The sequence below is a fragment of the Balaenoptera physalus genome (genome assembly GCF_965194825.1).
Source record: "Balaenoptera physalus genome assembly, chromosome: 15".
NCBI classification, from domain to species: Eukaryota; Metazoa; Chordata; class Mammalia; order Artiodactyla; family Balaenopteridae; genus Balaenoptera; species Balaenoptera physalus.
In genome coordinates this window covers 15,628,366-15,646,140 of record NC_138894.1, presented here as the reverse complement: position 1 = coordinate 15,646,140, position 17,775 = coordinate 15,628,366, and the positions used below count along the sequence as shown (strand labels likewise).

At 48.7% G+C, this 17,775-nt stretch overlaps 1 protein-coding gene across 3 annotated transcripts; it reads left to right on the top strand.

Moving 5' to 3' along the window:
- The first annotated feature begins 1,055 nt into the window (after window positions 1–1,055).
- On the top strand, window positions 1,056–16,694 carry THNSL2 (threonine synthase like 2). Of its 3 annotated transcripts, XM_082426852.1 has the most exons (10): window positions 1,076–1,189; window positions 1,543–1,748; window positions 4,058–4,292; window positions 5,625–5,819; window positions 6,546–6,698; window positions 9,930–10,160; window positions 13,086–13,234; window positions 13,341–13,466; window positions 15,666–15,817; window positions 16,323–16,694. In XM_082426852.1, the coding sequence occupies exons 3-10, from the start codon at window positions 4,070–4,072 to the stop codon at window positions 16,546–16,548; spliced, it is 1,455 nt and encodes a 484-aa protein (XP_082282978.1). In that variant the 5' UTR covers window positions 1,076–1,189; window positions 1,543–1,748; window positions 4,058–4,069; the 3' UTR covers window positions 16,549–16,694. The 3 variants fall into 3 exon arrangements, with proteins under 3 accessions (XP_082282979.1, XP_082282978.1, XP_082282977.1); XM_082426853.1 differs by lacking the exon at window positions 1,543–1,748 and having other exon boundaries at window positions 1,056–1,189; XM_082426851.1 differs by lacking the exons at window positions 1,543–1,748; window positions 15,666–15,817 and having other exon boundaries at window positions 1,095–1,189.
- The last annotated feature ends 1,081 nt before the right edge of the window (window positions 16,695–17,775 follow it).

The following is a 17,775-nucleotide window of genomic DNA, read 5'->3' as shown; positions in this document are numbered from 1 at the left end:
ATGCTTGGTTGGTTGTGAGCATTGTAACAAACTCTGCGGCATCTTATGGCATTTTTGCCATGGGTCTCAGTTTCTCTAGCCTTTGAGTTATTAAGTACACTTGATGCAGGGGATGGAAACTCTTTGCAGGTCCCTGCCTGACCTAGATTCCTCTCTGGGAATGGCCCCTCTGGCCGTTGTGTGAATTCCATGACAACAATCTATAAGCTGAGCAGTGACGAGTCAGACTTCCTCTTTCAGGAATTTGAGACCCACTCAGACTGGAGTCAGCCAACGGCAGGTGCGTAGACTTATATGGATGTGGACACCATGTGTGGGTCAAAGTTTGGAGGGCAGGTAACTTGAGTAAGCAGAGACCACAGGTTTAGGAGAATGTCATAAATAGAAGGAAGATAGCAGACATAACGGCAACACCAGAGGGCAGCCATTCCCTCCATCCCCATGAGGTCCAGTGGGACCACCTACAGTGACCAAGCCCAGCCTAGAGGCAAGTCTAAACCTTATCCGGCATCTGTCACATCCAGTTCCACAAATTTTGCCGTCTAAGTGGGTCGGGTCCCAGGAGCAGGGACGTGAATCCAAGGGCATTTGGCTATATCTGGAAGACATTTTTTCACGTCTTGCTTTTTTTCTTTAAAATAAATTGGGGAGGCATTTTACCCTAGAATATATCTGTGCTTAATAAAAAGTGTTTTCCTACAATACGATGTCATGTATCCCTGTGGATTCTGAATTCCTGACTCAGTAGCCCTAGTTTGAGAAACAGTTTGTCAGCCTTCCAGTTTTTGTAGGTGGGAAGCATGAAGCCCAGAGACGATAAGGGCCTTTCTTCTTTCCATCTTGCGCTCAGTTTTCTACCCTGAAACGTGCGACGATGTGGTGCTTCCGGGGCTGGAAGGAAGACTTAAGAGACTGTGAATAAAGCGCTTAGCAAAGTGTCAGAAAAGCATACTAAGTGAGGAATAAATGGTTTCCCTCTCGTTATCATTCCCTGCAGCTCCCTCCGCCACCTCTTCCCGCGCCGCTTTCTTCCGCCCTTAGCCTCGCTGCCGGGCGGCCCGGCTCATCCTCCGACCGGAAGCCTGGCCGCTGCCCCCGCGTCCCGCGCGCACGTCCGGAACCGGGCACTCCCGCCGCGCCCGATCCGCCTCCCGGGCCGCGCCCCGCCACTCCCAGAGCCTGGCACCAGGTAAACGCGCCCGGCCCGGGCCCCGCAGCCCTCCCACCCTCCCGCCCAACTAGCCGATTCCAGGGCGGAAATTGGGATTCCGCCCCCACGCGAGCGGGCGCCCCAGCGGCCGAGCCTCCAGCACGCGCGCGCCGGCCCCGGGTCCCCTCTCCGGGTCCTCTTCCGGCGATCGCGGTGCCCTCTCCGGGGTAATCGGTAGCGAGACTTTTGAGCTCTGGAACTTTCGCTCAACCCGGATTTCAGCGTGGCTGGATCGGCCTCCCTAACCCGTTTCTTCAACCTCTAGTTCGGGCGCTGCGACTTGCAGGAACCTGGGAGGGTTGAGGGTTCACGATGCTTTGCCCCTTTGGCAGGATTTCTGCAATTCTTGGAGAGTCCCGACACTGAGAAGTCTGCGGGGTTTTCAGAGGCTGGGAGTGGAGCCTTATCTCGAAGACCTTATCAAAACCGTCTTGGCCCAAGACCAGGCCAGCTGGAGGACTGGTGCCCAGTGACCTTGGAGAGGCCGGCGCCTGCCGTGGGCCTGCCGGGGCCTCCACCCCAGGGGCCGCAGTCTGAGGTCAGCGATCGGCTGCCAAGGGTTCGGCCGCAGGGGTTTAAGTCTTCCCCATGGCCTCACCCCCGCTCGGAAATCTCTTCGCCTCCCGGAGGAGCCCTTCTTGAAACGTTTCCTTGTCTTGCGGCGCTCTCTTGTTTCCCTTGCTTTTCATCCAGATTATTGGTCAGGTTTTCTGACCTGTCTCCACTCTGGAATAGGGCCCAGCTGAGTCACAGGGGCAAATTATAAAATCATGTGTCAGAGGTCACTTAGTTCAGTCCCCGTCGGATGCTTGGAGCCCCCATACAGCAGTCCAACCAGAGTGCCTGATTTTTTTTCATCAGCTTCTCCACGTCCTGTGGCAGCGGCTTCTACTTCTGGGCTTCTCTATCCAGTTTACCTTACACTGAACCCAGTGGTGTATAGCGCATGTAGCTTTGCCGTGTTGGCCTCAGAAGGCTGCCCCTTGGGGTCTTTGGCTAGAACAGCGGCGGCGGCCCTTCCCGTGCGCTTATCAGTTCACTTCTTCGCACTGACATGTGCAGAGCCCGGCCTCAGGCCCTCTCCTTTGTTCCTGGGCTAGGTGGAGCCGGGAACAGAGACTGGCGCCCCAGGAAAGTGCATTCCGCAGATATTTTCTTTCGCGCTTCTCTGTAGCTCTGACTGCCCTCATGCTTGCCGCAGCTTCTTTGGCAGCCCAGTTGTCTTCTTTCCTTTAATCTGACCCCGGGAAGTGGCCAGGCACGATCGCCCTCCCGTTACTCCAGGGTCTTGGGTAGTATGCATTGGCTTTTACCCTTGCCACAGAGTTACAGAAATTACTCTTTTGCTTGAAGGCACTGCTAGCCCTGTGCCCTCCCACCCTGTTCTGGTTTGTGAGACACTGGGCCTTCTTTGCTTACTCCCTGCAGTTGGCTTTTGAAGTTGCCTGATTTCATTTCTGTGCCGTGCACCCCTATACAAGGTGATATGTCCCAGTTTGCCTGAGACGGTTCTGGCTTACCAATGTCCACTTTCACTTTCAAAAGATTCATGATTTGGACAATTCAACTTGTCTCTGCCTCTCAAAGTTGGATGCATTCGTGTTTGTAGGCTTGGGAGTGGCACAGGGCAGCCCATGTAGGACTTGCTCTGGGCTCAGATGTGTCAGAGTCACAGTCTAGGGAACCAGAATTCCTCCAGGTCAATGCTAGCTCATTCCCTTTCTCAATAGGTGGAAGGCTTCAGGTGGCTTTGTCCCCAGAGGGCAGGGGTTCCCCTCTGGCCGTGGCACAGAAATAAGTCCAAGCTGGTACTGAGAGTTATGTCTAGTCAAATTCATCCCCAGAGGTATTGTGGGGATTTATAATCAGAATTCACAGCCATGCTCCAGAGAAAGGTGTTCAGAGCTCAAGCCTAGCTCCTTGACATGGTGCTTGGCTCCTGGGAACCTAACTGATGTGAAGTGTGACCAGAGTTAGGCCTGGGGTGCCCTTGGACCCTATCCCCTTCCATGCTAATCAGAGTTCTGCATGCAGACAGGACCAGTTAGCCGGGCCAGATGATAGTAAGAGTAGCATATCAGCACTTCTAACTATTTTAGGATCAGGCTGAGAGGTAGGGCACTGGCTTTCACCTGGGATGACTAACCGTATTAGTTTGCCTGGGACTTTGAGGGGTTTCCTGGGACTTGGGACTTTCAGTTTTAAAACTAGGAAAGTCCCGGGCAAACTGGGCTGGGTTGGCCACCCTATTCTTCATCCTTGCTGTATATTAGACCCACCCAAGGAGCCTCATGTAGAGATTTCAATTTAATTGATCCAGGTAGAGTCCCAGGTAGGGGTATTTTTTTTAAACACTCCCAAGCTGATTGCAACAAACTACCAGAGTGGAGAACCATTAGGTTATAGGCAGCATTACTAAAAATCCATTGAAGGTGATTATTTTTTTAGCAGAAGTAGATACAGCTCTCAAAAGGGCATATAATCAAGTGTGTCATCCTCTCCTTATCAAGAGGGGTATCAAAATGGCACTTGCCTTATTATTGTTATTGCTTTTCCCCACCCCAAGGACTTCTTCCTCATCAGTGAGGACCAGGTGTTCTCCTTTCCCAGCATGCTCCAGCACCCCCTCTCCCGTGGTAGTAGGTCAGTAGAATCACCTCATTTTGATTGGAGAGGTCAGGATTTGCGCAGCCTCAGGTGAAGCTGGCCTGAGATTTCACAGAGCTCCAGCCTCCCAGTCTGGATGATGGCCCAGGGGCCAGCCGAAGGGGCTGGGTGTACTTCAGCATCGTCCCATGGGGTACTGAGCTTGGAGATCAAGTGTCTCTGGGACTGTTCCCTCTGCAGGCCTCCAGGATCATGTGGTACGTCAGTACTCGGGGGATGGCCCCACGGGTTGACTTTGAAGGGGCCCTTTTCTCTGGCTATGCTCCGGATGGGGGCCTCTACATGCCCGAGGAGCTCCCTCAGCTGGACAGAGAGACCCTGCGTCAGTGGAGTGTGGTCTCCTACCCCAGCCTGGTGAAGGAGCTGTGTAGCCTCTTCATTGGGCCCGAGCTCATTCCAAGAGATGACTTAAATGGTGAGCAGACCCTGCCTTTCTACTCTCCCATCTCACACTTCTGCCAGCCCAGCCCACCATGGAGTTGCAAATCCATCATTTAACCCCTAGGAGGTCCCTAGCCACATTTCTGAAACTTTGGAGTTTTTTCCAGACTCTGGAATCCCAGAATTGGAAATATCCCCTAAGGGTTAATTCATTCCAGCTCCCACCTCCAGTGAGATGAATGCCAAAGTGATCTGCGGAGAATTTTTTTTTTTTTTTTAGTTTTTTTTTTTTTTAATTCAAACAGAAAGTCACAAAAATTATAATCATCCTCATCAGTTCACTCAGTCCCATGAGAATTTTTTTTTTTTTGGCTTATTTTTTAAAAACCCTTTCAAGGTATTTCGCTATTACCCTGAGATGCTTGAATGTAGGGTATTTCCTTCCTGCATATAAAACACCCAGACCCTCAGATTGCTGTTTTATCTCCTTTAATGGTAATTCCAGAAGGGACTTTGAGAGTGTTCTGGACCAGCTCATTTCAGACTGTTATGTGCCTACAGATTCTCTGGGGGAATATCTTTAAAATGCAGATTCTGATTCAGTAGGTCTAGGGTGGGCCTGAGAATTCTACATTCCTATCAAATGTCCAGATGGTACTAGTGCTGCTGGTCTGTGGACCACATGTAATGGTGAGAGTTTGGGCCTGAGAAGAAGAGGACTCAAAATGTAGTTCGATGACCAGCACTGATGGTGTTGCCTGGGTACATATTAGAATTCTCAGACTTCTCGGACCTACCGATCCAAAACCTGCATTTTAAGATCCCAGGTGATTGGTTTGCTAATTAAAGTTTGAGAAACACTGCTCTAGATGACCTTAGCCTTAGGTAGGATTCTAAGTAAACCATCTCAAGGTTCTGGCATCACAGGTGTGAGATTAAGTAATGCAAAAACAAACAAATAAGTCTGTCTTTAGGAAGGAAAATTAGAAGAGATGAGACATTTGATTTGTTTCTTACACAGCTGTTTAATTGAATCTCATTGGCATACATGCACACAAGAAATCCAAATAATGAAGAAATTTATAAAGTAAAAAATGAAAGTCTTACAGCACCAGTTCTGGTCTCTGGGGCCATCACTATGAGGAATCCATGAACAGTTTAGTTCATGCCTTTTCAGACATTTTTCCTAGGATTAAACAATTATATTCATACACAGTATCCTTTATGATAAAAACTTCTGGTCTTTTTATCTGGTAGCAAGAGATAGAAACTTCAAATGTAAAAGTGTAAAGAGACTGAGAGTGAACTTGAGGGACAAGAGAATAGCCTTTAATCACCGTCCAACCTCCCCTCTCTCCCCTCGCAGATCTGATCGACCGAGCCTTCAGCAGATTCCGACACAAAGAGGTGGTCCATCTATCCAGGTTGAGGAATGGGCTGAACGTGCTGGAGCTGTGGCATGGGGTCACCTATGCGTTTAAGGACCTGTCCCTGTGCTGCGCTGCACGGTTCCTGCAGTACTTCCTGGAGAAGAGGAAGAAGCACATCACCGTGGTTGTAGGTGTGTATCGTGGGCGTGCGCCCTGGAGCCCTGCAGTGCCCCAGTTTGCCAGTGTCCACCCACAGGATGCCCTCCACTGATGTCTCTCGGGGACTGTGTTACCGGTTCTTCTAGAGCAGGGTTCTTTTTCTTTTTTTTTGTAAATTGAAGTACGGTTGATTTACAGTACCGTGTGTGTGTGTGTGTGTGTGTGTGTGTGTGTGTGTGTGTGTACAGCACAGTGATTCAGTTATACATTTATCTATCTATCTATCTATCTATCTATCTATCTATCTATCTATCATCTATTCTTTTTCAGATTCTTTTCCCTTATAGGTTATTACAAAATACTGAGTACAGTTCCCTGTGCTCTACAGTAGGTCCTTGTTGGTTATCTATTTTATGTATAATAACGTGTATATGATAATCCCAACCTCCTAATTTATAGAGCACGGTTCTTAAACTTTTCTTGTGCCACAGACCCTTTTGACAGTCTGGTGGAGGCTGTGGAACCTTCTTAGAATAATATTTTAAATACATAAAACACACAGAAGATATGGCGCCAAGCTCACAGATGCCCTGATTTCTATCCGTGGATCCCTTGGAGGTTCAAGGACCCCAGATTAAGTACTGGGTTCCTACCCTCCAGGATATTGCCTCACTTGGCGACAGTGCTTTAGGGGCCATTTCTTTCCTTTTCCATTTCCCTCGTCCTAAAGAGGAGGGTTCCTCCTTCTTCCCATCCAGGAACTTCTGGGGACACAGGGAGTGCTGCCATCGAGAGTGTTCAGGGGGCAGAGAATGTGGACCTCATTGTTCTGCTGCCCAAAGGTCGCTGCACAAAGATTCAGGAGCTCCAGATGACGACAGTGCTGAGAGAGAATGTCCACGTGTTTGGAGGTGAGTGTTGGGACAGAGGCTCCGGGGACAGCATGGCTTTGCCTCGAGTGGTCTGTTTTGGGAGATGGGCTGGAACAAAACTAGGCAATTGACTAGCTGACCATCCTTCCTCCTCCCCTTTCTCTCTCCTTCCCTTCCTTCATCAGTCATGTTTAGAGGTTGGTGTATGCCTTGGCTTAGCTCTGAGCAGGCTTGTGGCTACACAGTCTCAGAAAGTACTGGAGCTGACAGGTGCATAAACCAATACTGACAGGACAACCGAGGAAGCGCAAGTTTAAGACCATACCCCAAAGAATGCCACTTCCCTGCACGTTCACCCTGCTGGTGCCATATCTACAGGCAGCTACCCAGAGTCATAGCCTGAGCCAAGTGACTTGGGTTCTGTCCCGGGGCCCTGAAGTTCAGATGGCAAAAACACGTTTAATAATTATTTTAAGAGAATGTGCCATTGCATGTTGGCAGCTCATGCCCTCCCTTGCAGTGTTGAATCAACTAAGCTATGCACTTGGTTAGCAGGTCTAAGTATTTAAAATAAGAAGCTACTCAGTGGGACCCATCGCTAGTGACCCCTCTTCCTGAGCCACATCATGAATCGTAGCGTTTTGTGTTTGCAGAAAGGCAAAAAGCCATCTCCTTAATGTCTGGCCATCTATTCTGAGTGCATTTAATCATTACGGAGCTCAAGAGTGTAGGAAGGCGGGATGAGTTTGAGTGGAGCCATACTTTTTATTTTTTATTTCTACCTCTGACACCCTACTACACCCCAGGTAGCCCCAAGGAAGGGGTTGGAATATGAGCAATAGGGGTCTTGCTGAGGTTTTGTGCACTGTGGCCTTGGGCAAGCTGTCCAGGTGGCCTGGCTTGGTTTGGTCACTCACCTGGCAGGACAGCAGATGTGGTGACAGAAAACCTTCCTTCTATAACTGGCCTGGCCTCCTGTTATAATCCCATAGATGATGTTTTTATATGACACCAATTTTGTCAAGGACCAAAAGAACAGTGAAAATGAACCTTACCCATGGGAGTAACATGAATATTCTTTGTCCATTTGTTCAAGAGCAAACAAAAAGCCCCTTCTACTCTTTTCTTTAGCAAGCACATATGCATTCCACTGAAAAGTTTATGGTTTAGCTAAGGTGGGTGTTGGCAAAAATCTTACACATTAGCCTTGGTAATGAATTACCCATATCTGGCTGCATTTTCCTGCAGTCATGGCAAGATTTTAATGTACAGTATTCAGGTTCCTGAGTGTCCCTGTTACACCCTAAGCACCAAAATTGCTATTTATGAATCTAGGACTGTCTTTGCCTAGAATCAAAGCAGAGAATAGCTTTTTGTACCTCTATTCTGCACCTACGCCCTTCTCTCCTTGTACACAGATATTGGAAGGCTTTGACCTAAGGGCATGTATAGAAACACCATTCCTGACCATGGGGTGGAGAATGGTGCACCTTTGAAAAATAGTGGCGGGGACTTCCCTGGTGGTCCAGTGGTTAAGACTCCACGCTTCCAGCACAGGTGGCATGGGTTCGACCCTTGTTGGGGAACTAAGATCCTGCATGCTCTGTGGCATGGCCAAAACAGTTTAAAAAGAAGAAAGAAAGAAAAGAAAAATAGTGGCAGACATGTGGATGGTGATGAATGCAGTATGTCATAAATGTGCTATTGCCTGAGCCAAAGGGCATTTCTGTTTCATACACGTTCTGAGCTTCAAGAAAATAAGGCAGGAACCTTTAAAGGAATTAGTTTTTGTTTCTAAAACAGGACTGTTCAAATTCTTCCTTTCCTTTCTGGAATCTTCTGATTTGGGTTCCAGGAGGACGTGTGTTAGTTCGGGAGCTAACGGTGGGTGTTTTCCGTTTGGCTGTTGAGCTCAGGGAGTAGAGATGGGCCACCTGGATTGTTGTGTGTTGGACACTGATATTTTCTAAAGTCATGAATTTCCATATACATTGTATACTTGGTTCTTCTTAAGCACAGGATAATCAGCAAGTGCCAGTTATATATTATTTGGGATGTTTTTGGTTGGAAGTAACAGAAAATCTAACTCAGACTGGCTTGAACAGGGATATTTTTCAGCTCATATACCTGGAAGTCTAGAGGCGGGATAGGCTCCCGATTGGCTGGTTCACTGCCTTCAGGGAGCCAGGTTCTCTGCTCCATCTTCCCTTCAGCCTCATTCCTCTTGTGGCATATGATGGTTACTGAAGGTAACCAAGTCTCTCTTCCTGTGGCTCTCTCTTAAGAACAGTGAATCTTTTCCCAGCACCCCAGCAAATATCCCCCTTGTACATGGATCTGGAATCAGTCCTGCAGCCTCATTACTGCTACACGATGAAGGGTGGAATGAATAGTAACCTCAGTGCCGGGCTTCCCTGGTGGCGCAGTGGTTAAGAATCCGCCTGCCAGTGCAGGGAACACGGGTTCGAGCCCTGGTCCCGGAAGATCCCACATGCTGTAGAGCAACTAAGCCCGTGCACCACAACCACTGAGCCTGCGCTCTAGAGCCCGCAAGCCACAACTGTTGAGCCCACATGCCACAACTACTGAAGCCCGAGCACCTAGAGCCCGTGCTCCACAGCAAGAGAAGCCACCATAATGAGAAGCCTGCACGCCGCAACGAAGAGTAGCCCCCTACTCGCCGCAACTAGAGAAAGCCCGCGCACAGCAACAAAGACCCAACTCAGCCATAAATAAATAAATAAATAACCTCAGTGCCTACTCTGGCATTTCCCCTGATAATCTTCCCCTGCTGTCCTCCCAGTTTGGACCCAGTGGAGAAACAGACCCAGGTTTCAGATAAGAGAACAATATTGGCTCGATTGCTGGTTGGGCTGGGTTGACGAGTACAACTTGGAGTAGGAAGCCACGTGGGAAGAGCGACTCTTTCCCTCCAGCCCCTGATGGAGGACGGTGAAGTAAAGCTCAGCCTCTCACCATCTCACAACATGATAAACCATCCCTCCTTGTTCCCAGAGACTGGGGAAGTGGGCATGGAATACAGAGAGGAATTCTTCCCCCAATATCCCAGAAAGCTGACATTTTATATCTAGTTTTAGATAATGGTAGAAACATTGGAAATGTGACCACAAGGATATGAGACATGGTTTGAGGGAAGGTCCCAGCAGGACGGGCTCAGCCTAGGAGCACGTGCTGACCTTATGGGCACATGCTGGCCCCCTGGGGGTTCTTCGTGCTCCCGATAACTCCCTCTCCTCTCTTCTCTGACAGTGGAGGGGAACAGCGATGAGCTGGACGAGCCCATCAAGGCCGTGTTTGCCGACGTGGCCTTTGTCAAGGAGCACAACCTGATGAGTCTGAATTCAATCAACTGGTCCCGCATCCTCGTGCAAATGGCCCACCACTTCTTCGCTTATTTCCGGTGTGCACCAGCCTTAGACTTGCACCCACTGCCCGCCGTGGAGGTGGTTGTACCATCGGGGGCTGCCGGTAACCTCGCAGGTAAGGAGACCCCTGTGCTTTCCAGAAAAACGCCTGTGGTCCCCGTCCTCCCAGCTGCACTTTGGTGTAACCATGAGGAGAAAGGTTGGGTCCTAAGTGATGGGAAACTACACACAAGAAGCTTCCAGAAAACTTCCCCCAACTCCCTGGGGGGACATCCTGGCCTCTTGCCGCAGGGGAAGAATGATGGGTTAAGCCCGAGGTGCTCCGGCTGCCTGATCTGATGTGTTTGCTCAGCAGAGTGTGGGGAGACTGGGTCAAGGTTCAGCCGCTGGCCCGGCTGGCAGTGCCCTCTGCCAGGAACGTGGACTTTCCTCCCAGCTCCTGCCAGCTGCCCGCTCTGAAGATAAGGGCTCGCCTGGCACAGCGTGTTTTCCCTGGAGACCGTGTGATGAGTCCTGGACTTAGGCTTCTGGGCCCAGTTCTGTCCTTTACCAGCTAAACGTCTTGTCCCTTAGACTCAGCAACTCAGCTATCAAAGGGAGATTGGAACACTTATCATATCTCTCAGGATGACCACGAGGCGCAAATAAGATTCTTTATGCGTGTATGTGAACTTTGTGAGGGTCAAGAGCTATAGAGCTACGCGGCATTAAAATCATTTCCTATAATAATACTTAACATTTATCAAGCACTGACTATGCATCGGGCACTGCTCTAAATGCTTCTCTAGTATTAACTCCTTAAATCCTCACACGTGCCTATGAGGGGGACGATACTGTTATTTCCATTTTATAACGAGGAAGCTGAGGCACAGAGAAGTCGGTCAGCCTGCCCCTGGTTACACAGCAGTCAGTCCCAGAGCCAGGATGGCCGCCCAGGCAGGCTGACTCCAGAGCCTGCATCCTCACAAGCATGCAAGGCTGCCTCCTGATTGGCATAACATTTTTTCTGATGGTTCTGTTAGTGGCATCGCTTCTGATGGGCGTCCAGGATGGCTGGAGGTGAGACCATGAAAGTATCTTAGCGGTCAGGAGTCTTCCTGACTTCAGCTAACACAGGGATGGAAAGAATGGCAAGCTGGCTGTTAGACAAGGATGGCTCAGCCTTCTTCCCCATCCATGGGGTGAAGCCCACCACACTGCCCATTTCCATCACCCTCCAGGGAGTGATGCCACCTGCACATGTCCCAGTGTCTGCCACAGTGCCTGGCACAAAAGCAATGTTTGCAGAGGGAACTCCGATCTAGCCCTGCTCCATCAGGAACTAGCTGCTTGACCTTAAGCCCCTGGACCTCTTCAGCCTCCGTTGCTCCTCTGTCATACAAGGATATCATGATGCTTACTGAGGACCACGTGAAATAAGACTGTGAATGTGCTTTGCAAAATTAAGAGTGATATTGGGTGGTGCGGTTATCCTTAACTCCTTTTACCTACTCATCAGAGATAAACCATTCATGGCAGTAGGAACCTTCCCAAAAACTACGTTGCCTTTCTGGGCTTTCCATCTTTCAGGGTGAGGAATTTCTTGTTTGTTCCATGCAAACAGACACTGCTATTAGGGTAGACTGAGGCTGCTACTCTGTCCCCCCTCAGTCCCTTTGCAGGGGATGCAGTCTGAGGGCGCTGGTTCTAGGAGACTGAGTCACGGGACTCAGCATGTGCTCTAGACTTAGACAGACCTAGTTCAAGTCCTTAGTCTGCCACTTAGCAGGCTTTGGATGGGTCATTTCAGCTTCTCAGAATCTCCATTTTCTCTTCTGCAAATGGTGGCAAGTATGTGTCAGTACCTGCTTGGGGGCAGGGTTTGGCACGGGAACAGTGTCAGGGCGCAGTAAACTTCTCCTCCTACTCTTTCCTTCTTTTTTTCGTAACAGCTTCATTGCTCTATGATTCCCATATCATACACTTCACCCACTTAAAGTATACAACTTAATAGTTTTTAGTGTACACAGATTTGTGCAGCCATCACCATAATCAGTTTTAGAACATTTTCATCACCCTAAAAGGAAGTCCTGTTCCTTTAGCAGTCATTCCCCATTTCCCCTCATCCCTCCCAGCTTTAGGCAGCCACTAATCTATTTCGTCTCTATAGATTTTCCTATTCTGGACATTTTATATAAATAGAATCATCCAATATGCGGCCTTCTTTCACTTAGTGTAATGTTTTCAAGGCTCATCTGTGTTGTGGCATATATCAGTACTTGATTCCTTTTTATAGCTGAATACTATTCTATTGTATAGATATACCACATTTTGTTTATCCATTTATCAGTTAATGCACATTTGGATTGTTTCAGTTTTTTAGTTGTTATGAATAATGCTGCTATGAACATTCGTGTGTAGGTTTTTTGTGCGGACCTGCTCTCAGTTATCTTGAGTATATATAAACTAGGAGTGGATTTCTGGGTCATACTGGAACTCTGTGCTTAACTTTTTGAGAAACTGCTGGACTGTTTTCTGAAGTGGCTGTACCATTTTACAATCCAACCAACAGTGTATGGGGGGGTTCCAGTTTCTCCACATCCTGACCAAGACTTGTTATTATCTATCATTTTGATTCTAGCCATCCTAGTGGGTATGAAGTGGTATGTCATTGTGATTTTGGTTTGTGTTTTCCTGATGACTAATGATGTTGAGTATCTTTTCATGTGTTCATTGGCTATTTGTATATCTTCTTTGGAGAAATATGTACTCAAGTCTTTTGCCTATTTTTTAATTGGGTTATTTGTATTTTTATTGTTGAGTTGTAAGAAATCTTTATATATTCTGGCTTCAAATCCTATATCAGACATATGATTTGCAAATAGTTTTTCCTATTCTGTGGGTTGTCTTTTCATTTTCTTGATAGTCTCCTTTGAAGCACAAAAGCTTCAAAGAGCACAAAATCTTCTTAATTTTGATGAAGTCCAATTTATCTACTTTTTTTGTTGTTGTTTGTGCTTTTGGTGTTGTGTCTAAGAAACCATTGTTCTCCTCTCTTAAGCTGGGTTCATCGCTCAGAAGATGGGCCTGCCCATCCACCTGGTCGTGGCAGTGAACTACAATGACATCATCCACAGGACCGTCCAGCGGGGAGACTTCTCTCTGTCTGAGGCCGTCAAACCAACCTTGGCATCAGCTATGGACATTCAGGTGGGGCCTGTGAGGCGACATGCAGGTCTGACCCAGGTGTTGGTCGGGTGGAGGTGGACAAGGGCTGAGGTCAGCGTGACCCTCGGGACCCTGCCTTTCTGCCCAGGTGCCGTACAACATGGAGAGGATCTTCTGGCTGCTATCTGGCTCTGACAGCCAGGTGACAAGAGCCCTCATGGAGCAGTTTGAAAGGACCGGAAGTGTGAGTCTACCCAAGGAATTGCACAGCAAGGTCAGTTACCACCCACACACCATGGAGAAAGGAAAGGGTGCAGCCACAAGACCAGACTTGGGGTTTGAAAATCTGTTCAAGGAAAGGGGATGCTTGTTTCTTGAGTACCTACTATGAGCCTGGCACTTCTGCAGTCACTTCATGTGGATTTCTTTGTTGAATGAGGAGAGGCAGTAGAGATTATTGGTTTAGAGTCAGGTGGGGCTTAACTCCAAGCCAGCTGTGAGACCTTGGACCAGTTTCTTAAATTCCGTGCTTCAATTTCCTCATCTATAAAATGGGGATAAAGAGAATGCCTGCCTCATAGCATTGTTGAATTTTAAGTCAAATAATACCCATGAAGCCCTTTGTATACTGCCTGGCAATATAGGGCTTAATATATTAGCTGTTGTTTTTATTTATTATTGTTGATTTCCAATAATAACTGGAAGCCACTTTTCCCATCCAGTATGAGCAGAGACTATTGTTCTATTAGCTTTTTTTTTTTTTAAAAAGGAAGGAGAAATTTTATCTCCACAGATGGGTAGGAGTCTAGGGAGGGATTGCTTTTATTTTAAGGTAACCTGGTGATGAAAACTTATTTAATATAAAAAAAGAATTTCATATGTTGAATTTGCTTTTAATTTTCTCTGCCGCATTCCCACCAAATCGTCATCCAGACTGTGTATATCTCCAGTGCCTAGGACCTCACTACCTCACATCAGCTCTAATCATTATGAAGTTCTTTATGTCAAGCTAGAACCTGTTACTTCTTAGCTTGTGCACTGGTGAGCCATCTGATTCCCATACTTGTAGAGAATCTTCGTTTACCTGCTAAGCCTTCCTGGTTCCTTTAGCTGTCCCTTACATGACGTAATTTTGAGTGGTCAATGTGCATCTTAAAGGGTTGTCTCCAGAACTAGATACACCCACACAAACTAGAGTGGAATTTCTGTCTTCTGGAATCTATGCTTCTTTTGATGAAACCTGTCTTAATTAGTTTGGACTGCTATAACAAAGTACCACAGACTGGTGGCTTAGAAACAACACAAATGTACTTCTCACAGTTCTGGAGACCGGAGGACTGAGGTCAGGGTGCCATGGTTGAGTTCTGGTGAGGGCCCTCTTCTGGGTTGTAGTTGGTTGCCTTCTCATATGTGGAAGGAGATTTAGCTAGCCCACTGGCCTTTTCTTATAAAGACACTAATCCCATTCATGAGGGCTCCACCCTCATGACCTAATTACCTCCCAAAGGCCCCACCTCCAAATACCATCATATTGGGATTAGGGCTTCAACATATAAATTTGGGAGGGACACAAACATTCAGACCGTAACACAACCAAAGTTCAACTTATTTAATGGTTTGTATTGACATCCACAATCCTTCTCCTCATGTAGATGAGGTGCTCCATGAAGACAGACACCATATCCCCCAATTCTTCATTCTCTCCCCCGCTGTACACGTAGAAGATACTCCAACTGCTGGAACAGCATTCATTCATTCATTCATTCACTCATTCATATTGCATATTGACTATGAGTCAGGAGCCATGCTTGGTGCTGGAGATACAAAGATAAATAAAACACATGCATTGTCTTCTGTGAACCCTAATGGGTCAGGAAGGTATCTAAACAATTTATAATACCCTGTGGTCTGTATTGGTCACAGTTGAGTATATGCAGGGTTTTTGGCACATTGTAAGCATGCAGTGCATTTTCAGAGAATGATCAAATAAACCATCTACACCAAGGGAGCACTGAGAAGGGAGTCTTCCTCTGTCTGAAGGTAGTGGGGAGTTTTCCTAAAGGAGGTGCCACAAGAGCTGGGTGGGAACTGACGGGAAGCTATTCTCACATCCACAGGAAGGGGGCGTGCCAGCAGCAAAGCAGCAGGAATGCTTGAGTGCCCTTACCCTGTGTTCTGTCCCATTGTTGAACAAGACTATACACTAATTTGCTGATTCATGAGCCAAATTCTAACTAAATGTGTTGACCTGAAACTCAAAGGTATCCTTCCCCTAACTTGAGGGAATCCATTTAAAATTGGGAAATGTGGGAAACCAGACTTTTCTCTGAGCTGACTCTCAGCCATTCAATGTGAACGTTTCATTCGAGTTTCTGGTGTGTATCTGGCTATGTTACGTGGTGGGAATTTTCTCCCCTTTTCCCCACTACCCCTCAGCCCTGATTCCCACCCCTCTGACCCTGAAACCTGTCAGCTTTCAGAGGCAGTAACGTCTCAGTCAGTGTCAGACGAGGCCATCACCCAGACCATGGGCCGCTGCTGGGAAGAGAACCGGTACTTGCTGTGCCCTCACTCGGCCGTGGCCGTGAGCTACCATTACCAGCAGGCGGACAGGCGGCAGCCCAGGTACAGGTGGTGGGCGCCTGTGTGTCGGGGGAACCCCTTGGCTTTCAGGGGTCCTCCTCTTCCCCAAGCAGGGGACAGAGGAATGGGAACAAATGGCCTTTTTTTTTTTTTTGGCTGCCCCTTGCTGCATGCGGGATCTTAGTTCCCTGACCAGGGGTGGAACCCAGGCCCCCCTGCAGTGGAAGCGCAGAGTCTTAACCACTGGACCGCCAGGGAAGTCCCACAAATGGCTTTCATGAGCACGATGGGTGCTGCGTGGAACTGTGTCCTGAGACTGTGATCCTGGAAGAGGGAGCTGGGCCTCCAACAAGGAGGAGCAATTTGCTTGCAGAGTCATTGCAGAGATAAGTTCAAGGGACCAAACATGTCTTTTTCTCTCTCTCTTTCTCTCCACCCTACCTCTAACCTTCCCCTGTTCCTTCTTCTCCCGCCTGGCCTTCGTTCTGCACCTGTCCCTCTGTCTTCTGTCTTCCGCCCCCTGTTCCCACCTGCCCTGCCTCCGCAGCCCTCCCCGCTCTTGTCTGGCTCCCGCCTCTGCAGCCAAGTTCCCGGAGGCCGTGCTGGCTGCCGGGCTGACCCCGGAGACTCCCGCGGAGATCCTCGCCCTGGAGCACAAGGAGGCGCGCTGTACCCCGATGCGGAAGGGTGACGACTGGACGCGGATGCTTCGGGGCCTGATTGAGGACCTGAGCCGGCAGCGGCAGGGGCGCTTCCGGAAAGCGCCGGCGTAGCCAGGCTGGAGCTGGCTTCCTTTAGGCTTCGGACCCTGGGAGGTGTCCCCTCTGAGCTGCCTTGTGCACCTTCTCTCCATGCAGGTGCAGGAGTTTCTCAGGGTCTGGAGCCAGCGGGCTGTGCTGTTCCCTGGCTGCTCGGTGCTCTCACCTGGGGGGCGGGGAGGGAGTCGTGGATGACTGCTGGGGGTGCACCCCCAGGGCCAGAAAGTGCAGGAACGTCACTGCTTCCTGTGAAACTCTCAGGGCCTGCAAATGAAAAGTCTGGGGCTCAGGGGCAACATTGGCTCCAAGATTTTGGACCCCCAGATCCTAAAACCTGTGCAGGTGGGGCCCGCTCCCTCTATTACCACAGGTCTGGCTCTGAGCCTTCATTTGTCTGGTCCCCAGGTCAGATCCAGAGGTCTTGGCCACAGGGCTTCCACCCTGTCAAACGTTGGGCATCCCTGGAATAAAAGTGCAGGTTCAGGGTGATGGTGACTCTGCGTGCCCTGTGGGCAGAGCCCGGTGCCTGTCAGGTGGTGATGGTGGTGCCATGGTGTCCCGCATCCATCTGCTGCCCCAGGTTGGCAGCGGGGCAGGTGGCACAGGAGTTGGGGTTCAGGATCACCAGATCCAGGCCATGTAGGAAAGCAGGGGCCTCAAACTAGGTCAAGTTGCCCTGTTGCTCATGTACCAGGTTCACCATCCTTATTAAACCAAGTCATGGTCGTAGCAGCGAGAAGCAATGATCCCTCTTTAAACACTAAATAAAGTCCAAATGCCTACATTTCCATAGGTACCTCCATAATCACGCTGCTCCAGAGAAGTCAAGTTGTTCTTTCCACTGAAGACACGACTCACGCTCTCCCCTCTCCATGCCTTTGACCCTGCACTTGCCTCTGGGAGACTGTCCTTCTTTGGTGAACCCGCAAGTCCCATCTCACAGGCTATTTGTCTTGGTTCCTGGTACTTGTTTACTGTGTCTTTTTACTCATCAGCCCAGCTGGAAGTAAGGACTCCTGTTTCCAAACTCTGGCAGAACTCCAACTGTAGCTTTCTTAAGGTGTGTATTCCCTTCTGCCCTGTTTTATGGTTATCCGCTTGAGACATTATCTCTCTGTCTCTAAGCTCCTTGAAGATAGGAACAATTGTTTAACGCAAGGGCTAAAACTTTTTGGATTTGCCCCTATTGATTAAAAAACTTTTAATATGTTCTCCCAACATACGTGTACTAAATTATGTGTA

What these genes read in the sequence shown, in the direction of transcription:
- THNSL2 (XM_082426853.1), top strand. Translation starts at nt 4,070, where the DNA reads ATGTGGTACGTCAGTACTCGGGGGATGGCCCCACGGGTTGACTTTGAA. An exon ending in GCACATCACCGTGGTTGTAG is followed by an intron (nt 5,820 to 6,545) that starts GTGTGTATCGTG and finishes CTTCCCATCCAG; the next exon opens with GAACTTCTGGGGACACAGGG. An exon ending in GCGGACAGGCGGCAGCCCAG is followed by an intron (nt 15,818 to 16,322) that starts GTACAGGTGGTG and finishes CTGCCTCCGCAG; the next exon opens with CCCTCCCCGCTCTTGTCTGG.